The sequence below is a fragment of the Sapajus apella genome, unplaced genomic scaffold (assembly GCF_009761245.1).
Source record: "Sapajus apella isolate SASKATOON/1434 unplaced genomic scaffold, GSC_monkey_1.0 scaffold7, whole genome shotgun sequence".
Classification (NCBI taxonomy): domain Eukaryota; kingdom Metazoa; phylum Chordata; class Mammalia; order Primates; family Cebidae; genus Sapajus; species Sapajus apella.
In genome coordinates this window covers 6699161-6724125 of record NW_022436947.1, presented here as the reverse complement: position 1 = coordinate 6724125, position 24965 = coordinate 6699161, and the positions used below count along the sequence as shown (strand labels likewise).

At 37.2% G+C, this 24965-nt stretch overlaps 1 protein-coding gene across 1 annotated transcript; it reads left to right on the top strand.

Annotated features, from left to right (window-relative positions):
- LOC116550050 (cytosolic carboxypeptidase 3-like) lies at nt 1–24589 on the top strand. Its single transcript, XM_032275780.1, has 4 exons — nt 1–52; nt 1212–1319; nt 22384–22486; nt 23678–24589. Exons 1-4 carry the CDS (start codon nt 1–3, stop codon nt 24459–24461), a joined length of 1047 nt encoding a protein of 348 aa, XP_032131671.1. The 3' UTR covers nt 24462–24589.
- The last annotated feature ends 376 nt before the right edge of the window (nt 24590–24965 follow it).

The window sequence follows — 24965 nt, the reverse complement described above, 5'->3', positions numbered from 1 at the left end:
ATGGGTATCAGAAATGGGTTACATCTGATTCTCAAAATACAGCCGGCCCTCAGTAAGGATACTCTGATAAGCTGTAAACTTGATCCTTATATACAAGTTATAATGATAGGATCTCATGGTTCTTTACCAGAAGGACTAGTTATGAATGCATAAAGAAGAGCATAAGCAGAAATTAATAAAATCTCTAACTATTTTCTTAACTGAGAAGTCTAGATTTTGTGCAACTTTTGAAAATCAGCATACACAAAGGCAAATAGCTGAAATTCCTAATGTTCTCAGAATGGGAGCTATTTTATCAGTTCATTAATTTTTGCTTAAGTTGGTTAAGGCTTTCAACTAATGAGAAGATTTTAAATAAAACATTTAAAATTTTAATTATAATTTGCTTATCTTTATTATGAATTTATTTGGTTGTGTGTGATTCATTTAACTCTACAATACAGTGATACAAATTTGCATCAATATGGTAGACTGTTTTTCTTCTGTAGCTAGATTTGTCCTCTATTGGTTATGCCAAATACACTTGTTGTTAAAGCTGATGTACACATAGTCTCCAAGGTGTTTGTCCAGTAACACTTATTTGTCACTAAATTCTTGCTCCATTAAAAAAATACAAATAACTAGGGTAGTTAGGCTGTGAAGTCATTTTTTCCCCCATCAAATAGCTCATGATCACCAAGACCAGAGAGTAGTGCAGATGACATTTAAGAAATTTGATCCTAAAAAGAGGAAAGCTGGTAGCTAAAGGAGAAGTGGCAGGGGTGGGGGGACATCTGAGAGTATCTTTCTTTTTGGAAGATAAGCCTGAGCATGTTTATAAGATTCATCTTGACAGCCATTATCAAGCAAAGAGGCTGAAGGGAAAGGAAGAATAAAAGGTAGAGTAAGAGTCCCACAGGTAGAATAGAATGATATCAGGGGCTCAGGAGAAAGAGAATTGTGTTATAAAATAAGTATAAAATCAATAATGAACAAAAAACCATCATGAAACTATTCAATATAATAATGCAGAAGAAGGTATGAATGAAATGTCATAAGGTGTATTATAGTGTGATGATGTTATTACATCCAATGAATGCTTAGTAAAATCTTAGCCCATACAAAACACTACATTTTAGCCTAGATCTATCAATGAATAATTTGAAAATATGCAACTAAATGTTCTTCATTTATTTTGAAGCAAATAATGTTTCACTTTTTTTTTTTTCCAGATTGGACTCCTTCTTGTCCTGAGGCAGTATATATCCCGACAGGCTTAGAGACGGAACCGCTTTATCCAGAATCGAAGGAAGATACTGTGGTTTATCTGGCTGAAGATGGTGGGCACATAATGACATATGTTGATGTAAAATATAATTTGGTACTTAGGTTAATCTCGAGTTATATTTGTTTTGCTGCTTATAGCAGAAATGTCAGATTACCAGTCCCCAAACATAAAGATGCTTGGCTACATATTGATCTAAGTGTTGATTTAGTGCCAGTTAGATTTTTAAAGGTGTATTGCAGTTTATTAAAATTAAACATCATGTTGGCCATTAGAATGAAGAGTTATATTTAAAATGATTTTGCTTCATATCAATTTTGAAAGATAAACCCAGTGAAGTGCTTTGCAATTACTGTTCCCTCTCCATGTACTGCTCACATTAATGCATTTTTTCAGATGTTTTTCTTTTAATTTCCTGACTCTGATGCATTTCTTGGTGTTTTAATCTTTAAAAGAGAAAGAATGACCCCACTTTGCAAAAAATATCTAAGATTATATCTCAGGAAAGTGTTCTTAACCCTCAAGATTCATATTTTTAACTTTGAAAACTATTGATGCAAAACATTTTGTTTGCTTTCATGATGATAGAGTATGCTAATAATCAAACATAGAAGTCTCAGAGTATATTCTCAACTATACTGCTCCTGAAGCACCAGCTTAAGGAAGTATAGACTCCGCACAATTTCACTATCACAATTTAATATCTTAGAGTATTTTCATATATTAAAAATAACTTCCAGGGAGGGTATGTATTTTATTTAAGGGGCTAGCAAGACAAAGGGAAATTCACAGAGACTGCTTCCTATACAGTAAGCAATTTCTAGAAACCATACACTCACAAACAACTCACAAAAAATACACTCACAATATTTTTAAACAAGTGGAGTGAGAGGAGTACCTCTGATTTTTCCAATTTGATTGTAAATATTTATATGGTGAACATGCCTCAGAACTGCCATACGTAACTGAAATGAGATCTGATTTTAAACACTAAACTAATTGAGATGAATCAGTCAGGGTCTTTTCAGGAATTACCATACTCAGAGTAATCTAAGAAAGTTTAATTAAATTTAATTTAATGAATTTTAAAAGGGTAGACAGAGATGATGGAGATTAACAAGGGATGGTGAAGCAACATAGGACTATCAACAGAGCAGACAGGTCTCCTAGGCCTGAAAGGGTGACAAGGAAGAATGGTTTCCACACCTGTAGAATCCTTCAGGTATAGAAGAGAGCAGCCTTGAAACAATTGTGGCTCTCAGTAAAGAAACAGACAACTGCCAACCCGTGGCACTGAAGGGAAAACGCTAGGGGGATAAATAACCCAGTTTCACTCTCCTTCCAACTTCCCATGTTCTACCAGTGCCTCCTATTGTCCACAGCCAAAGGGCAAGGGAACTCTGAGGCAATCAATACAGATCGTCCTCTTTGGAAATGTGTAATGTGGAGAAGAGTAGAGGATGGATCTGTAGGTAGAAACAGAGAACACACATTGCAGTCAATCCCACTTAATCTTATTTTTATGCCATACTTGGGAGCTGTGAAGATCTACCTGTCCATGGGTTGAAAGGAAAGCTATAGAACCAAGGCTTGAGGATAAAAAAACATCTGACTTACTTGATTTTCATCGAACATGTGAAAGATTAATCACAAATACTTACCTTTTTCCATTTTTACAAATGACAAAAAAGAGTAGAAAAGACAAATTCCAGTAGGTAAGATACAATTTAAATGTCAGTGAAAATTAAATGTTAATATAAAGTTAAAACCTAGGACAGGATACTGAAGAATGTGGCATACTATGAGACATGATTCATTTTTACTTTGGATAAATTGAAGTGAAATGCAAATAGAGTGAAATGTATAGATCATACGTACACAATTTGGTGAGTTTTGAAAAATATATCAACTATATAACCAACACTTCTATCAAGATGTGGAACACTTCCATCACCCCAGAAAGTTCCCATCTGTCCCCTGTCGGTCCCCAGCTCCAGCCCCAGGCAAACACTGGTCTGATTTCTGTCACCATAGATTAGTTTTGCCTGATTTTTAGCTTCATATAAATGCAGTCCTACATACAGTAAGTACATTATTGTGTCTGAATTATTTGACTTAGAATTGTTTTCACATTTTTTTTTTTTTTGAGTCTCACTCCATCACCAGGTGCCAGCAGGCTGGAGTGCAGTGGCGTGACCTCAGCTCACTGCAACCTCTGCCTCCCGGGTTCAAGCAATTCTCCTGCCTCAGCCTCCTGAGTAGCTGGGACTACAGGTGCACGCCACCACGCCCAGCTAATTTTTTTGTATTTTCAGTAGAGACGGGGTTTCACCATGTTGGCCAGGATGGTTTCGATCTCTTGACCTCATGATTCGCCTGCCTCGGCCTCCCAAAGTGCTGGGATTACAGGGGTGAGCCACTGCGCCTGGTCCTGTTTTCAGATTTATACATGTTAGCAGATTCCTTTATATTGCCAAATAGTACTCCATCATATGACTATACCACAATTTGTCTTTTTATGATTGATATGTAGTCCAGATATAAACCCTGTATCAGATATATATGATATAGTGAAATCTTCACTTTCGTCAATGGAAATCCTTTTCATTTTCATAACAATGTCTTGATGAGTAGAACTTTTAAACTTTTGTGAAGTCAATTACCAATTGTTTTTCTTTCAAATTTAGTGCATTTTACATCCTTCCCACCTATAAACTTTGCTTTTCCCAAGATCACCTATTGTTTTCAAGAAATTTTATTCTTTTCACTTTTTTATCTTTGTCTTTGATGCATCTAGAATCATATTTTATGAATGAAAACCATGTGGCATAATGGTCAAGGTTCATTTTTTGCCACTTTTTAACAAAATTGATTCATCACCAGCTATTGAAAAGAGTATCCTGTCACCTATTGAATTGCCTAGCCACCTTTATTAAATGTCAGTTAACAATATATATGTAGGTCTATTTCTAGACACTTCATTCTGTTCCTTTGATGTATTGATACTTAGGCAAGTACCACCTTATTCATATTGTAGCTTTATCCATGGCAATCTACTTTGATATAAAAATAAGCTATTCGATCTTTCTTTTTGTAGTATTTGTATAGTGTGTATATATTTTCCATCATTTTACTTTCAACCTATGTTTTATATTTAATATTTTTTAATTGTGGGAGATATACAGCATATCATTGGGATTTGCTTTTTTTTTAAGTTCTGGGATACATGTGCAGAACCTGCAGATTTGTTGCATAGGTATCTATGTGCCATGGTGGTTTGCTGGACCTATCACCTAGCTTTTAAGGCCCATATGCATTACCTGTTTGTCCTGATGCTCTCCCTCCCCTCCCCCTGGCTCTGTCAGGCCGTGGTGTTGTTGTTCCTCTCCCTGTGTCCATGTGTTCTCACTGTTCAGCTCCCACTTATGAGTGAGAACATGCAGCGTCTGGTTTTCTGTTCCTGTGTTAGTTTGCTGAGGACGATGGTGTCCAGCTTCATCCATGTCCCTGCAAAGGACATGATCTCATTTCTTTTTGTGGCTGCATAGTATTCCATGGTGTATTTGTACCACATTTTATTTATCCAGTCTATCACTGATAAGCATTTGGGTTGGTTCCATGTCTATGCCTTTGTGAATAGTGCTTCAATAAAAATACGTGTTTATGTATCTTTATAACAGAATGATATATATTCCTTTAAGTATATACCCAATAATTAGATTGCTGGCTTAAATGGTATTTTTGGTTCTAGATCCTTGAGGAATGGTTGAACTAATTTATATTCCCACCAACAATGTAAAAGCGTTTTTATTCTCTGCAGCTTCATCAGCATCTGTTGTTTCTTGACTTTTTTTATTTTTTGAGATGGAGTCTGCTCTGTTCCAAGCTGGAGTGCAGTGGTCCGATCTCAGCTCACTACATCCTCTGCCTCCTGGTTCAATTGATTCTCCTGCCTCAGCCTCCCAAGTAGCTGGGTTTATTGATTTTTAATAATTGCCATTCTGACTGGCATGAGATAGTATCTCATTGTGGTTTTGATTGATATTTCTCTAATGACCAGTGAGGAAGAGCTTTTTTTCATGTTTGTTGACCACATAAATGTGTTCTTTAGTGAAGTGTCTGTTCATATTCTTTGCCCACTTTTTGACTTTTTTTTCTTGTATATTTAAGTTCTTGTAAATTCTGGATATTAGACCTTTGTCAGGTGGGTAGATTGCAGAAATTTTCTCCCATTCTGTAGGTTGTCTGTTTGCTCTGATGATAGTTTCTTTTGCTATGCAGAGCTCTTTAGTTTAATTAGATATGATTCGTCAATTTTGGCTTTTGTTACAATTGCTTTTGGTGATTTCGTTATAAAATCTTTCCCCATGCCTGTGTACTGAATGCTATTGCCTAGGTTTTCTTTTAGAGTTTTTATGGTTGGATTTGCCTTTCATATAAATTGAAAATTTGTCTTTTAATTATTATGTTTAATATAATAATTATTATTATTTTGAGACAGAGTCTTGCTCTGTCACCCAGGCAAGAGTGCAGTGGCATGATCTCGGCTCACTGCAACCTCTGCCTCCCAGGTTCAACTGACTCTTCTTCCTCAGCCTCCTGAGTAGCTGGGATTATAGGCATGCCCCACCACCTCTGGCTAATTTTGTATTTTTAGTAGAGATGGGAATTCTCCATGTTGGTCAAGCTGGTTTCAAACTCCCAGCCACAGGTGATCCACCTGCCTTGGCCTCCCAAAATGCTGGCGTGAGCCACCGTGCCCAGCCCATATATAATTATTAATGTTGTTGGATTAATAGCTATCGTCTTACTAGCTTTGTTTTATTCCATCTGTTATTTCTTTTTTATTCTTTTTCTGCCTTCATTGACATTAATTTGAGTATATTTTATTGTTCCGTTTTATCTCCACTATCAGTTTATCAAGTATACCTGTTTTTAAATTTTTCTTGTTTTTTTTTTTGGTATATATCTTTTAGAATATTCTCTCTTCAAATAATGTTATGCCACTTCACATACAGTGTGAGCACCTTACAAAAGTATATTCTCAATTCCTTCTTCCCTTTCTTTATACTATGGTTTTCAAATGTTTTACTTTTTCATGTGCTACAAAAACTCAGCGAAGGAGAAGACAAGATGGCTGACTGGAAACAGTCGGGAAGCACTGCTCCCACTGAGAGAGACCAAAATATCAAGTATATCAACATACTTTGAAAAGTTCCTCAGAGAGAAAGCACTGAAGGTTGATAGAGAGGTGATGCAGACACCAAGGCTGGAGAGGAACCTAGGAATCCTGCCGGGGGTTGCTGAATGCCAGGGCTAATTCCCACCCCTGAATGGTCCTAGGGAAGGGGCAAGTGAAGGGATGGTGGGGAAGCCTACTTTGGCTGCAGACTACTGGAATCCGAACTACAAGAGAATCTATGACCCCCATAGATATTTGAACCGGCAGGGGCATCTGCCCAGAGAGTAGGCAGAGACAGAGATTTTGCCTGCATGGAGCTCGGGATTTTGCACATGGGCAGCTGAAGCAAGACACAGCCATAGGCACCCATCTCCTAAGGCTCCCTTGTTCCTCTGAGTTACTGTAACCCCAGTTGACTACAGGGCCAGGAGAGAACAGTGCTGACAATCCTATCCTGTGCGACTGAGGCATATCTGTTCCTCCTGCCTGCTAGCCCCTCCCAAGGCCCTTGCCTGTCTGCTCCTGCAGGAGCATGTGCACAGCACAGCCTCCTCTGCCTAACCTGGATGCTTTGCTGGTGGCCCCATCTGAATACTTCCCAGTGGCCTAGGAGCACTTCAGAACCCCCAGCACAGCCAGTGCTCGACCACAAGCATCCAGATAGAGGCACAGGCCAGTCACAATGTCCCAGTTCTTTGGCATGCAGCTTGTGAGTACTGAGTGTAGACCTGTGGCCAGCACTTGAGAAGGAGGAGCCCCCATTCGAGAACACTGAGAGAGGTGAGACATGCAAGCTCATGGGCCAGCAGAGGATCAGGGCACGCCTCCCTCCACAGGACCATCTGGAAAGGTTGTGACATGCATGGGAGCCCCACAACCTGGAACACCTAACACAAAGAAAACCCCCACAGAAGTGGCACCAGTGATTGGAGGGGACTCCCGCAAGGCTCAGGAGTAGACCTGATGATGGCGGTCATCTCTCCACCTGCCTGCCACAGAGCGCTGCTTCAGATGTGCCTTGTAATACAAAAGAGCTCTATGGCTAACAGCCTCTCTGTTGGCAGTTACTCTTAAGTGCCATCTACTGGTTCATAGCACAAATTACAATACCAAAAATATTGCCAATATACATTCACTACTTGTAAAACCCAGGGCAAGAACCTATCCACAAATAAATATCCCATAAAGAGCTTCGGCCCTCTGAAAACACCCAGAAATGAAGCCAATTGACTATACTCAAACCACAGTTAAAACAACACCAGCCTTCTCAGATGAGAAAGAATCACCATAAGAAAGAACTCAGGTAATTCAGAAAGTCCGAGTGTCCTTTTACCTCCAAATGAGCACACTAGCTCTCCGGCAATGGTTCTTAACCAGATTAAAATGACTGAAATGACAGACATAGGATTCAGAATATGGATGGCAAGGAAGCTCAGTGAGATTCAGGAGAAAACTGAAACCCAATCCAGGAATTCAGTAAAATGATCCAAGAGCTGAAAGATATAATAGCCATTTTAAGAAAAAAACAAACTGAACTGCTGGAATTGAAATATTCACTACAAGAATTACTTAACACAGTTAGAAGCATTAACATCAGAACAGACCAAGCTGAAGAAAGCTCTCAGAGCCTGAAGACCAGTTGTTTGAATAAACTCAGACAAAAATGAAGAAAGAATTTTTTAATGATCAAAACCTCTGAGAAATATGGGATTATGTAAAGATTCTAAAACTTTTAACCCATTGGCATTCTTGAGAGAGAAGGAGACAGAGTAAGCAACTTCGGAAATGTATTTTAGGATATAGTTTACAAAAATTTCCCCAATCTCACTAGGGAGGTTAACATGCGAATTCAAGAAATATAGAGCATCCTTGCAAGGTATGCTACAAGATAATCATCCCCAAAGTACATAGAGAATCACCAAAGTCAACATGAAATAAAAAATCTTAAAGGCAGCTAGAGTCACTTACAAAGGGAACACCATCAGGCCAGCAGTGAACCTTTCAGCAGAAACTTTGCAAGCCAGAAGGGGGCCTATTTTCCATATCCCTAAAGAAGAATTCTAATCAAGAATTTCATATCCCATCAAACTAAGCTTCCATAAGTGGAGGAGAAATAAAATCCTTCTCAAACAAGTAAGTACTAAGGGAATTTGTTATCACCAGACCAGCCTTACAAGATGATGTGGAAATGAAAGAACAATACCTGCTACCACAAAAACATGCTTAACCATATAACCCACTGTAAAGCAACTATACCATCAAATCTACAGAGCAACCAGCTAATAACACAATTACAGGATTAAAATCTCACATATCAGTACTAACACTGAATGTAAATGGTTCGAACACCCCACTTAAAAGGCATAGAACGGCAGACCAGATACAAAGACAAGACCCAACTGTTTGCAGTCTTTAACAGACCCATCTTATATGTAATAACAACAAGCTCCAAGTAAAGGGATGGAGAAAGATCTACCAGGCAAACAGAAAACAAAAAAGGCCAGGAATCACAATTTTTATATTACATAAAACAGACTTTCAATCAACAATAATCAGGAAAAAGAAGAGCATTACATAAACAGTTCAATTAAACAAGAAGTATTAACTATCCTAAATATATACAAACCCAACATTGGAGCATCCAGTTTCATAAAAGTTCTTGACCTATAAAAAGACTTAGACACACAGGAATAGTAGGAGACTTTAACACCCCAATGACAGTGTTAGATGATTGAGACAGAAAGCTAACAAAGAAATTCTAGACCTAAACTAGACACTTGATCAATTGGACCTAATAGAACACCGAACAACCACAGAATAGATATTCTTCTCATGTGCACATGGAATTTACTCTAAGATCAACCACATGCTTTGTCATAAAGACCCAATAAATTTTAAAAAATTGAAATAACACCAAGCACATTCTCACAGCACAGTGCAATACAAATATAAATAAATAACAAGAAGACCTTTCAAAACTACTCAAATACATGAAAATTGAACAACTTGCTTCTTGCTGTTGAGTGAACAATGATATTAAGGAAAAATTTAAAAATTCTTTGAAATTCTTGAAAATAGAGGCATAGCTGACCAAGATCTTTGGGATGCAACTAAAGCAGTATCAAGGGGAAAGTTTATAGCACTAAATGTCTTCATCAAGAAGTGAGAAAGATCTCAAATTAACAATCTAAAATTGCACACAGAGGAACTAGAAACAAAAGAACAAACTAACCACAAAGCTATCAGGAGAAAAGAAATAACTAAAATCAGAGAAGAATGGAATGAAATTGAAACACAAAAGTCCATATAAAAGATCAATGAAACCAAGAGTTGTTTTTTTGAAAGAATACATGAGATTGATAGACTGTTAGCTAGATTAACAAAGAAAAAAGAGAAGATCCAAATAAGCACAATCAGAAATGACAAAGATGATATTACTATGTATTTCACAGAAATATAAAACCTTAACAGACCATAACAAGTTCCAAATTGAATTAGTAATTTTAAAAAACTACCAACCAAAAAAAAAAAAGCCCTGGACCAGATGGATTCATTGCCAAATTTTACCAAATTCTACCAGACACAAAAAGGAAGAAATGGTATGAATCCTACTGAAACTATTCCAAAAAGTCTAGGAGGAGGGGCTCTACCCTAACTCATTCTATGAAGCCATCATCAGCCTAATACCCAAATCTGGCAGAGACACATTGAAAAAGGAAAACTTTAGGCCAATATCCTTGATGAACATAGACACAAAAATCCTTAAGAAAATACTAGTAAACCAAATCCAGCAACACATCAAAAACGTAACCACAATTAAGTAGGCTTCATCTCTGGGATGCTAGGTTGGTTCAACATATACAAAACAATAAATGTGATTCACCACATAAACAAAATTAAAAACAAAAACCATATGATCATCTCAATACATGCAGAAAAGTTTTTTGATAAAATAAAACATCACTTAATGATAAAAACCCTCAACAAACTAAGACCTGAAGGAACATACCTCAAAATAATAAGAACCATGTATTACAAACTCATAGCCAACACCATGATGAATGGGCAAAAGCTGGAACTATTCTCCCTGAGAACTGGAATAAGACAAGGATGTCCACTGTCACCACTCCTATTCAACATAGTACTGGATCAAGTCAGATCAATCAGGCAACAGAAAGAAAGAAAAGGCATCCAAACAGGAAAAGAAGAAATCAAGCTATCTCTCTTCATAGACAACATGATTCTATACCTAGACAACTCTGCCAAAATGCTCCTAGAACTGACAAATAAATCAGTAAAATTTCAGGATACAAAATCAATATACAAAATCAGCAGCATTTCTATACACCAATAAGATTCAAGCTGAAAGCCAAATCAAGAACACAGTCTCATTTATAATAGTCACAAACGAAAGCTGAAATACCTAGAAATATGGCTAACCAAGAAGGTGAAAGATCTCTATAAGGAGAACTACAAAACATTGCTGAAATAAATGAGAGATGACATAAATAATTGAAAAACCTTCCATGCTCATGGATTAGAAGAGTCAATATCACTAAAATAGCCATACCGCCCAAAGCAATTTACAGAGTCAACATTGTTCCTGTCAAACTACCAATGTCATTTTTCACAGAATTAGAAAAAAATATTCTAAAGTTCATGTGAAACAAAAAAATAACCCGAAGAGCCAAAGCAATTCTTGGTGGGGTGGGGGGCGGGGGTAAGAGTTGAAAAATCAGAAGCATCACATCACCCAACATCAAGTTATACTGTAAGTCTACAGTAACTAAACAGAATGATAGTGGTACAAAAACAGACATATAGAATAATGGAAGAGAATACAGAATCCAGAAATAAAACTATACCTACAACTACCTGATCTTCAATGAAGCCAACAAAAATGAACAACGGGGAAAGGACTCCCTATTCAATAAATGGTTCTAGGCTAATTGGCTAGCCATATGCATGAATGAAACTAGCTTTCACCATACACAAAAATAAACTCAAGATGGATTAAATACTTAAATATAAGACCTCTGTATTAGCCTGTTCCCATGCTGCCAATAAAGACACACCTGAGACTAGGTAATTTATAAAGGAAAGAGGTTTAATTGACTCACAGTTTAGGATGGCTGACGAGACCTCAGGAAATTTATAATCATGGCAGAAGGCAATGGGGAAGCAAGGCACTTTCTTCACAAGGTGGCAGAAGGAGAAGTGCTGAGCAAAGGGGGAAAAGCTCCTTATAAAACCATCGGATCTTATGAGAACTCACTCACTATCATGAAAACAGCATGAGGGAAACCGCCCCTATGATTCAATTACCTCCCTCCAGGTTACTCACCATGACACTTGGGGGTTATGGGGACTACAATTGAAGATGAGATTTGGACGGGGTCACAGCCAAACCATATTAACCTCGAACAATAAAATCATGGAAGAAAACCTAGGAGATACCCTTCTCTACATTAGCATTGGCAAATAATTTATGGCTAAGTCCCCAAAAACAACTGCAACAAAAACAAAAATTGACAAGTAGGTCTTAATTAAACTAAAGAGCTTCTGCATAGCAAAAAAAAAAAAAAAAAAAATCAACAAATGTTGGCAAGGCTGTGGAGAAAAGAGAATGCTTATACACTGGTGGTGGGAAAGTAAATTAGTTCTGCCATTGTCAAAAGCAGTTTAAAGATTTCTCAAATAACTTAGAACTATCATTCAACAATCCCACTATTGGGTATATACCCAAAGGAAAATAACTCATTCTGCAAAAAAGACACAAGCACACGTATGTTCACTGCAGCACTATTCACCATAGCAAAGACATGGAATCAACCTAGGTGCCTATCAGTGGTGGATTGGATAAAGACAATGTACATATACACCATGGAATACTATGCAGCCATAAATAAGAATGAAATGTCCTTTGCAGCAACATGGATGCAGCATGCAGCTGGAGGCCATTATCCTAAGCAAACTAACAAAGGAACATAAAACCAAATACTGTATGCTCTCACTTATGAGTGGGAGCTAAATATTAAGTACACATAGACATAAAGATGGGTGCAAGAGACACTAGGGACTACTAGATGGAGAAGGGAGGAAGGGGGTATGGACAGAAACACTACCTATCAGGTGCTATGCTCACTACCTTGGTGATGGGATCATCCATATCCCAAACCTCAGCATCACACAATATATCTATTTAGCAAACCTAAACTCATACCCCCTGAAGCTAAAATAGAAAAAGAGTGAAAAGAAGTAAACAAATCCTCCAAGAAATATGGGATTATGTGAAAAGACCTAATCTACATTTGATAGGTGTACCTGAATGTGATGGAGAGAATGAATCCAAGCTGGAAAGCACTCTTCAGGATATTATCCAGGAGAACTTCCCCAACCTAGAAAGGCAGGGCACCTTTCAAGTTCAGGAAATACAGAGAACACCACAAAGATATTCCTTAAGAAGAATGACCCCAAGGCACATAATTGTCAGATTAACCAGGGTTGAAATGAAAGAAAAAATTGCTAAGGGCAGCCAGAGAGAAAGGTCAGGTTACCCACAAAGGGAAGCCTATCAGACTCACAGCAGATCTCTCAGCAGAAACCCTACAAACCAGAAGAGAGTGGGGGCCAATATTCAACATCCTTAAAGAAAAGAACTTTCAACCTAGAATTTCATACCCAACCAAATTAGGCTTCATAAACAAACAAGAAATAAAATCCTTTACTAACAAGCAATTGCTGATTTTGTCACCACCAGGCCTGCCCTACAAGAGCTCCTCAAAGAAGCACTAAACAAGGAAAGGAACAACCAGTACCAGCCACTCCAAAAATGTACCAAATAGTAAAGACCATTGATAAAATGAAGAAAGTGCTTCAACTAACAGGCAAAATATCCAGCTAGCATCAAAATGGCAGGATCAAATTCACACAAAACAATATTAGCCCTAAATGTAAATGGGCTAAATGCCCCAATCAAAGGACACAGACTGGCAAGTTGGATAAAAAGTCAAAACCCATTGGTGTGCCATATTTAGGAAACCCATCTCACTTGCAAGGACACACATAGGCTAAAATTAAAGGGATGGAGGAAGATTTATCAAGCAAATGGAGAGCAAAAAACAGCAGGAGTTGCAATCCTAGTCTCTGATAAAATGGACTTTAAACCAACAAAGATCAGAAGAGACAAAGAGGGCATTACATAATGGTAAAAGGATCACTGCAACAAGAAGAGCTAACAATCCTAAATATATACGCACCCAACACAGGAGCACCTAGATACATAAAGCAATTTCTTAATGACCTACAAAGAGACTTAGACTCCCACACAATAATAGTGGGAGACTTTAACACTCCACTGTCAATATTAGACACGTCAATGAAACAGAAAATTAACAAAGATATCCAGGACTTGAACTCAGATCTGTACAAAGCAGACCTAACAGACATTTACAGAAATCTCCACCCCAAATCCACAGAATATACATTATTCTCAGCACTACATTGCATCTCCTCTAAAACTGACCACATAATTGGAAGTGAATCACTCCTCAGCAAATGCAAAACAATGGAAATCATAACAGTCTCCAAGACCACAGGGCAATCAAATTAGAATTAAGAAGCTAACTCAGAACTGCACAACTTCATGGAAACTGAACAACTGACTCCTGAATGTCCACTGGATAAACAATGAAGTGAAGGCAGAAAGAAAGATGTTCTTCGAAACCAATGAGAATGAAGACACAACATATCAGAATCTCTGGGACATATTTAAAGCAGTGTCTAGAGGGAAATTTATAGCAATGAATGCCCACATCAGAAGCGAGGAAAGATCTAAAATCAACACCCTATCATCAAAATTAAAAGAGCTGAAGAAGCAAGATCAAAAAAACTTAAAAGCTAGCAGAAGATAAGAAATAACTAAGATCAGAGCAGAACTGAAGGAGGTAGAGACATTTAAAACCCTGCAAAAAATTAATAAATCCAGGAGCTGGTTTTTTGAAAAGATCAACAAAATAGACAGACCACTATACAGATTAATAAAAAAGAAAAGAGAGGAGAATCAAATAGACACAATAAAAAATGATAGAGGGGATATCATCACCTATTCCACAGAAATACAAACTACCCTCAGAGACTACTATAAACAACTCTAGGCACATAAACCAGTAAACATGGAAGAAATGAATAAATTCCTGAACACTTGCACCCTCCCAAGCCTAAACCAGGAAGAAGTTGAAACCTTGAACAGACCAATAACAAGGGCTAAAGTTGAGGCAGCAGTTGATAGCCTGCCAACCAAAAAAAGTCCAGGTCGAGATGGCTTCATAGCCAAATTCTACCAGACATACAAAGAGGAGCTTGTACCATTCCATTCCTTCTGAAACTATTCCAAACAATCCAAAAGAGGGAATCCTTCCCAAATCATTTTATGAGACCAACATCATCCTGATACCAAAACCCAGCAGAGACTCAACAAGAAAAGAAAACATCAAGCTAATATCCACGATGAACATAGATGCAAAAATCTTCAATAAAATACTGGCAAACCGACTGCAACAGCACATCAAAAAGTTTATCCATCACAAACAACTAGGCTTCATCCTGGGGATGCAAGGCTGGTCCAACATATGCAAATCTATAAGTGTAATCCACCACATAAGGAAAAACCAAAGACAAAAACCACATGATTATATCAATAGTTGCAGAGAAGGCCTTCAACAAAATTCAACAGGTCTTTACGCTAAAAACTCTCAATAAACTGGGTATCAAAGGAACGTATCTCAAAATAATAAAAGCTATTTATGACAAACCTACAGCCAATATCATACTGAATGGGCAAAAACTGGAAACATTCCCTTTGAAATCTGACACTAGACAAGGATGCCCTCTCTCACCACTCCTATTCAATATAGTATTAGAAGTTCTAGCCAGAGCAATTAGGCAAGAAAAAAAAATAAAGGTATTCAATTAGAAAAAAGAGAAAGTCAAATTGTCTCTATTTGCAGATGACATGATTGTATATTTAGAAGAACCTATCATTTCAGCCCAAAACCTCCTTAAACTGATAAGCAATTTCAGCAAAGTCTTAGGATACAAAATTACTGTGCAGAAATCACAAGCATTCATATACACCAATAACAGACTAACAGAGAGCCAAATCATGAGCAAACTCCCATTCACCATTGCTACAAAGAGAATACCTAGGAATATAAAGGATGTGAAGGACTTCTTCAAGGAGAACTACAAACCACTGCTCAAAGAAATGAGAGAGGACCACAACAGATGGAAAAACATTCCATGCTTATGGTTAGGAAGAATTGATATCGTGAAAATGGTCATATTGCCCGAAGTAATTTATAAATTCAATGCTATCCCCATCAAGCTACCAATGACCTTCTTCACAGAACTGGAAAAAAACCACCTTAAACTTCATATGGAAACAAAAGAGAGCCTGCATAGCCAAGACAATCCTAAGCAAAAAAAAACAAAGCTGGAGGCATCACGCTATCTGACTTCCAACTATACTGCAAGGTTACAGAAATCAAAACAGCATGGCACTGCTACCAAAACAGAGATATGGACCAATGGAACAGAACAGAGGCCTCGGAGGCAATGCCACACATCTACAACCATCTGATCTTTGACAAACCTGACAAAAACAAGCAATGGGGAAAGGATTCCTGTTTAATAAATGGTGTTGGAAAAACTGGCCAGCCATGTGCAGAAAGCAGAAACTGGACCCCTTCCTGACACCTTACACTAAAATTAACTCCAGATGGATTAAAGACTTAATCATCAGACCTAACACCATAAAAACCCTAGAAGAAAACCTAGGCAAAACCATTCAGGACATAGGCATAGGCAAGGACTTCATGACTAAAACACCAAAAGCATTGGCAACAAAAGTCAAAATAGACAAATGGGATCTAATTAAACTCCAGAGCTTCTGTACAGCAAAAGAAACTATCATGGGAGTGAAGTGGCAACCAACAGAATGGGAAAAAAATTTTGCAATCTATCCATCTGACAAAGGGATAATATCCAGAATCTACAAAGAATTAAAACAGATTTACAAGAAACAAACAAACCCATCCAAAAGTGGGTGAAGGATATGAACAGACACTTTTCAAAAGAAGACTTATATGAGGCCAACAAACATATGAAAAAATGCTCATCATATTAGAGAGATGCAAATCAAAACCACATTGAGATACCACCTCACACCAGTTAGAATGGTGATCATTAAAAAAATCTGGAGACAACAGATGCTGGAGAGGATATGGACAAATAAGAACACTGTTACACTGTTGGTGGGAGGGTAAATTAGTTTAAGCATTGTGGAAGACAGTGTGGCACTTCCTCAACAACCTAGAAATAGAAATTCCATTTGACCCAGCAACCCCATTACTGGGTATATACCCAAAGCATTATAAATCATTCTATTATAAAGACACATGCACACATATGTTCATTGTGGCACTGTTTACAATAGCAAAGACCTGGAACCAACCCAAATGCCTATTGATGATAGACCGGACAAGGAAAATGTGGCATATATACACCATGGAATACTATGCAGCCATAAAAAAGGATGCGTTTGTGTCCTTTGTAGGGACATGGATGAATCTGGAAACCATCATTCTCAGCAAACTGACAGAAGAATAGAAAACCAAACACTGCATATTCTCACTCATAAATGGGTGTTGAACAATGAAAAAACATGGACACAGGGAGCGGAGCATCACACACTGGGGTCTGTTCAGGGGGGCAGGGGAGGGACAGCGGCGGGGTGGGGAGGTCGGGGTGGGATAATATGGGGAGAAACGCCAGATAAGGTGACGGGGAGATGGAGGCAACAAACCACATTGCCATGTATGTACCTATTGTTGCATAGGCAACAATCTTGCATGACCTGCACACGTACCCCAGAACCTAAAGTACAATAAAAAGAAAAAAACAGAAAAAAATAAAGATTAAATGCAAAAAATAATTTATTGTTAAAAAAAATTCTAATGATCATCTAAGCTTTCAGCAATTCACGTTCTTTTTGCTTGGTAGAAGATTTGATCTCAGTGTTAATGGCTGCTGACTGATCAGGGTGGTGGTTGCTGAAGGTAGAGTGGCTTTGACAATTTGTGACATCAATTGACTCTTCATGAAAGATTTCTCTGTAGCATGTGATGCTGTTTGATAGCATTTTACCCACAGTAAAACTTTCAAAATAGGAGTCAGTCTTATTAAATCCTTAGTTTATAACTAAGTTTATGAAATATTCTATCTAAATCCTTTGTTGTCATTTCAACAATCTTCCCAACATCTTTACCAGTAATAAATTTCATGTCAAGAAAACACTTTCTTTGCTCATCCATAAGAAACAACTCATCATTCATTCAAGCTTTATTATGGGATTGAAGCAATTCAGTCATGTCTTCAGGCTTCACTTCTAATTCTAGTTCTCTTGCGATTTCCATCACATCTGCAGTTACTTCCTCCAGTGAAGTTATGTAGCCCTCAAAGTTATCCATAAGCATTGAAATCAGCTTCTCCTAAACTTCTGTTAATACTGGTATTTTTGCCTCCTCCCATGAATCACTAATGTTCTGAATGGCTTCTAGAATGGAAAATGCTTTCCAGAAGGTTTCCAATTTACTTTGCCCAGATCTATCAGAGGAATTACTATCTAGGCCAGCTATAGCCTTACCAAATCTATTTCTTAAACAATAATACTTGAGAGTTGAAATTACTTTTTGATCCATGGGCTGCAGAGTGGTTTTGTTAACAGGCAAGAAAACAAGGTTAGTCTCCTAGGCATCTCCATCAGAGCTCTCGGGTGACTAGGTGTATTGTCAATAAGCAGTAATATTTTGAAAGGAATCTTTTTTTCTGAGAAGTCAGTCTCAATAATGGGCTTAAAATAGTAAACCGTGCTACAAACAGATGTGGTATCATCTAGGTTTTGTTGTTTTGTTTATAGAGCACAGGTAGAATAGAATTAGCATAATTCTTAAGGGCCCTAGGATTTTCAGAATGGTAAATAAGCATTAGCTTCCACTTAAAATCACCAGCCACATTAACCACTAAGAGGAGAGTCAGTCTGTCTTTGAAGTTCTGAAGCAGGGCATTGACTTCTCTTCTCTAGCTAGGAAAGTCCTAGATATGATCTTCTTCCAATAGAAAGCTGTTTTGTCTACATTTAAAAGCTGTAGTTTAGTGCAGCCACCTTCATCAACTATGTTAGCTACATCTGGATAACTTGCCGAAGTTTCTGCATCATGCTGCTTAACCTTGTGCTTTCATGTTACTAATATGGCTTCTTTACTTAAACCTCATGAAGCAACCTCTGCTATCTTCAAACTTTTCTTCTGCAGCTTCCTTACCTGTCTCTGTCCTCATACAATTGAAGAGAATTAGGGCCTTCCTCTGGATTCAGCTTTGGCTTAAAGGAATGTTATGGCTAGTTTGATTCAGACCACCAAACTTTCTCCGTATCAACAATAAGACTGTTTTCTTATCACCTGTGTGTCCACTGGAGTAGCACTTTTAGTTTTCTTCAAGAATTTTTTCTTTGTATTCACAACCTGGTTAACTGAAACAAAAGGCCTAGCTTTTGGCCTTTCTTAGCTTTTGACATGCCTTCCTCACTAAGATTAATCGTTTTTGGCTTTTGATTTTGAGAGAGAGGTGTGACTCCACTTGAACATATGGAGGCCATTGTAGGATTATTAATTGTCTAATTTCAATACTGTTGTATCTCAGGGAATAGGGAGGGCCATGGAGAGGGAGACAGATGGGGGACTGGGTGGTGGTGTAGTAGTCAGAACACACACAGCAATTAAGTTCACCATTTTATGTGGGTGCAGTTCGTGGTGGCCCAAAACAATTAGAACAGTAACATCAAAGATCACTCCTAACAGATATCATAATAATGAAAAAGTTTTAAAAGTTGTGAGAATTGCCAAAATATGACACAGAGACACAAAGTGAGCACATGTTGGAAAAATGGCGCTGACAGTCTTGCTCAACACAAACCGTTAATTTGTAAACAAAAAAAAAAAACCACAATATTTGTGAAGCACAATAAAGCAAAGCACAATTACACAAGGTATGCCTGTATCATTGTTTCAGATACAGATATTCTTCAATTAAGGTTACCTCTCAATAAATCAATTTTAAGCTGAAAATATCATAAGTCAAAGGTGTATTTTCTACTTATGATATTTTTAGTTCATGATGGATTTATTTGGGTATAACTTCATTGTAAGTCAAGGAGGATACTGAATGCATATCACTTTTACACCACTGTAAAGCTCAAAAATTGTAAGTCAAACCATCATAAGCAGAACACCATCTGTATGTAATGTGTCTTTTTCTCTCTGGCTGTCTTCAGCAATTCGACTACGGTTTGCCTAGACTTGGTTATCTTAATATTTATCCTGCTTGGACTTTGCTGAACTTCTTCTTAGATCCATAGGTTAGTTGGGGTTTTGCACCAAAATTTGAGAAAATTTCAGCCATTATTTCTTCACGTATTTTTTCCATACCATTCTTTCTTTCATGTTTTTTAGAATTCTAATTACACATATGTTGGATTTCTAGATACGTCCCCACATGTCAGTCGATATTTTTCCATTTTCTTACCCTCTCTGTCTTTCAGTTTGGACAATTTGTATTTGTTTTCAAGTTTACTGATTATTAGTTTTTCAAACTTTTTTTTCCTTTAAAAATTTTTCAATTATAAATTGGCAAATTATAGTTGTATATACTTATGGCATACAAAATGGATCTAAGAAGAAGTTCAGCAAAGTCCAAGCAGGATAAATATTAAGATAACCAAGTCTAGGCAAACCGTAGTCGAATTGCTGAAGACAGCCAGAGAGAAAAAGACACATTACATACAGATGGTGTTCTGCTTATGATGGTTTGACTTACAATTTTTGAGCTTTACAGTGGTGTAAAAGTGATATGCATTCAGTATCCTCCTTGACTTACAATGAAGTTATACCCAAATAATATGTATTTATTAATATACTGTGGAATAATGAAATCTTCAGCCCATTTGGAAATCTTTCCGTTATTGTAGTTTTATTTCTAGAATTTTCATTTGGTTCTTTTTAGTTTCATTTTCTTTTTTGAGATTACTTATCTGTTTTCTCATGATCTCTTATCTTTTCATTTGCCTTTGAATGTATATTCAAAGTCCCTCTCTGTTAATTCCAACATTGCATTATCTTGGAGTCTGCTGAATTTTATATGTATTCGTGATCACATTTTCCTCCTTCTCTGAATGCTTTATGTTTTTATCACATGCAGAACAGTGTAAAAGATATGTTTTAAGGAGTCTGTATTATGTCCTTTTATTTATTTTTTATTTATTATTATTTTTTTAGATGGAGTCTCCCTCTGTCACCTAGGCTAGAGTACAGTGGCACAATCTCAGCTCACTGAAACCTCCACCACCTGGGTTCAAGCAATTTTCTTGCCTCAGTCTCCTGAGTAGCTGGTACTATAGGCACGTACCACCACACCAGCTAATTTTTGTATTTTTAGTAGAGATGGGTTTTCACCATGTTAGTCAGGTCGGTCTCAAACTCTTTTCTCAGGTGATCCAGCCTCCTCGGCCTCCCAAAGTGCTAGGATTACAGGCATGAGCCACTGTAGCCGGCCTGTATTATGTTATTTTAAACATTATATTGAATTTTGTTCTAGCAGGCAATTAAATTGCTGGCAGGTCATTTTGTTTCTCTCAGGCTTGCTTTTATTTTGTATAAGGGCAGGCCTGTTTTCATTTTATCCTTAGTCCTAGGTCATGGCCTTTACTCTTGAATATGGTCCTTATGCCTAAGATGCAGCCTTTCTGGAGTCACAATTGAATGCCTAAGGTATTCCATAAAATCTCCCCACTCTGGATAAGTTGGAATTCTAATATATCCTGGCAATGTATGTCCTCTGGCATCTCAGCATGCAATAGTGCTCTCTCCTGTCTTTCTTAGTCTCATCTTATGATTGTGTAGCCAAACCCTCATCCAAGGACTGGGAAATCACTATGTAGACTGTTGAGGTTCTCCCTCTATGCAGCTTTCTTCTCCTTAGTGCTCTGACCCACAAATTTCAGCAGCCCCAAGCAACAGTCTTTCCTCTTCAACTCAAGACTGTCATGCTGTTCTAAAATGCCACCTTTCTAGGCTGTAGTCCAGTAAATACCCCTATGCAGAAAACCAGGGCTAAACATGGGTTCACTTCATGTATTGATCTTCTTTCAAAGATCCTACCATAGTTGTTCTACATGTTGTCCAAATGCATGAAAACAGCTCATATTTTTTTATCCAGTTTTATAGTCATTTATGGTGAAAGGGAAAGTTCAGAACCAATTACTTCATCATGACCAGAAGTGGAGTGTTTTTTTTTTTGTTTTTTTTTTTTGAGACAGAGTCGCACTCTGTCATCCAGGGTGGAGTGCAGTGACGTGATCTCTGCTCACTTCAACCTCTGCCTCCCAGGTTCAATCAATTCTCCTGCCTCAGTCTCCTGAGTAGCTAAGACTACAGGCACATGCCACCACACCTGGCTAAATTTTTCCTTTTTTTGTATTTTTAGTAGAAACAAGGTTTCACTGTGTTGCCCCGGGTGGTCTTGAACTCCTGAGCTCAGGCAATCTGCCTGCCTCGGCCTCTCAAAGTGCTAGGATTAATAGATGTGAGCCACTGCACCTGGCCAAACGAATATTTTTTATGTAAGAAATATACAAATTTATTTTAGGCATAGTTTTCCTAGTCTAAATACTCTTAGACTTTTTAATTTCAACATGTCTATATAAATTAGTGTCAAGTAACTTTAAAATTTATAATCCTTATACTTGTACTATTGCTCCAAACTGTGCAGAATACCCTTCTTACTTTAGGTATGTTTTGACATCTTTATGGTCTTCTCTCATCAGCTTACAAAGAGCCCTGTTTTGTGTATTCCCGAGTTGGAGGTAACCGAACACCTTTGAAGCAACCTATGGATTACTGTGACAATACTTTGATGTTTGAAGCAAGGTTTGAGAGTGGTAATCTACAGAAGGTAGTCAAAGTGTAGGTTATAATTATTTTTATTTGAGGAACTAGACTATCAACTTTTTTCTATATCAAAAGTACATTAAAGTTCTTATTATCCATTATTAAACTAATTCTGTGAATTAGTTTATAGATACTATTAATAATTAGAGATTATCATGGAGGAGGGAAGTATAAAAGATTCTGAGTTCAAATAATCTTGAGAACTATAAGGTAAAGTTAAGAAGGCTTCTGTACTGTACATTTTCAATATGGCAATATGAATTGTCACACACACACAGTGCTTCTCAAACTTTGTATTGAAATAGTTATTAGGATGAGTGTTCCAAAGAATATCCCAAGGGCATTACTTTATTTAAAAATATTATGGAAATCTTGAAACACACACTCAAGTACAGAGAACAATACAATTCTACATTCACTGACACATACCTATCACCTAGACTCAACAGCTATCAAGGTTTTGCAACATATATTTTACCTATTCCTAGGTCATTATTTACAACTGTACACATACAGATTACATACTAAGTGCAGAGTGCTGATAGAATAGAAAGTTACTTGGTAGAGAAAGAGTCATGGCTAACCAGGTAATATTATTATGTATATAAATAACATTCCAGTGAAATTAATATTTTTGCCTTGACTTAAGCATCTCCAGTGTCCTCAAATTGTTCAAATTATGTAATCTATGTTATCAACTTAATTTATATGTTTTAAAATCTCTCAGTGATAGTTATTTTATATCCCCAGAGTTAGACTCTAATAGATGCATATGTCTGAAGTAAAAAAAGGATTGTTGGACTTTGCCTCAGTTTCAGTAACTCTTTAATCATTTTTATGTAGAAAATATAATTAGGTTGAAATATATAAACTTTTATCAAGTATCTGTGTTTTTAATGTGCTCTCTTGAATTACAATGGACTACAAAGTCTTTAGAATTATCATAGAAGCAGTTTCTTATCCAATAAAAGGGAAAAATTTCAAAACTTTTATCTTTTGAAACTACTTGCTATTAAGTACTGCCTAGATTGTTTCCTAACAAAGCTTTCTGTGAATGAGTAAAAGGAAAATAATTTTCCTTCTTTAACTCAAAATTTTACATTCATTTTTTACAAAATGTCAGTTTTACATTCTTTTGTGCTTTTTTTCCCTTTCTTTCTTGTGTATTAGGGCAGAGTATGAATACCAATTGACTGTACGCCCTGACCTCTTCACAAATAAACACACCCAGTGGTACTATTTCCAGGTCACTAATATGCAAGCAGGAATCATCTACAGATTCACTATTGTCAACTTCACCAAACCTGCAAGTCTTTACAATCGGGGTATGCGCCCACTGTTCTATTCTGAAAAAGAGGCCAAGGCTCATCATATTGGCTGGCAGAGAATAGGAGACCAAATCAAGTATTATAGGAACAACCCAGGGCAAGATGGGCGCCATTATTTCTCTCTTACGTGGACATTTCAATTTCCACACAACAAAGATACCTGCTACTTTGCTCATTGTTATCCATACACTTACACCAACCTGCAAGAATACCTTTCTGGCATCAATAATGATCCAGTACGGTCAAAGTTTTGTAAAATACGTGTCTTGTGCCACACGCTTGCTAGGAACATGGTGTATATTTTAACAATCACTACCCCCTTGAAGAACTCTGACTCAAGAAAGCGGAAGGCTGTGATTCTGACTGCAAGGGTCCATCCAGGGGAAACCAACAGCTCTTGGATCATGAAAGGCTTCCTAGATTATATTTTAGGAAACTCAAGTGATGCACAGTTGCTTCGGGACACTTTTGTCTTCAAGGTGGTACCCATGCTGAATCCAGATGGTGTGATTGTGGGAAATTATCGGTGTTCCTTAGCTGGACGGGATTTAAACCGTAATTACACATCTCTCCTGAAGGAATCTTTTCCTTCTGTATGGTATACCCGGAACATGGTTCGTAGGTAAAATAAGCCTCAAATTACCTCTCTGCTTATTTAGTAAACTTGGTAGTAAGAATTTTGCTCCCACAATCTCACTCTTTTTACTGTTACTTCTCTTAAGATAGTCTAACTACTGTATAACTACTTTATTTTTTCCCAATTATTCACAACTGTGATTCTGTACCCTCTGGCATTATGCCACTGGATTCCTTAACCTCCCCTTAAATAACAAAAGATTCTAGAATGTTTAAAATAGTTTTATATTTTTTATAAATATATATATGAAATATGTACATATAAAAGGAGCTGATGGTATATCTAATAGAATATCTATAATGTCTGCTTCATGCTCTCTGAAATTAAGGTCCCTGGTCTGAGACATGATGGACAGGTCAATGCCCATTGGCTTCTCTCTATGGAAACTCTTTTAAATGTCACATTTAGTCTCTGATTGTCATGTAAGAAGGTTAAGGCAGGAGTCTATTCAGCAAGTTTCTAAAAGACTTCAAAGAGAGAGAAATGCCTTAAG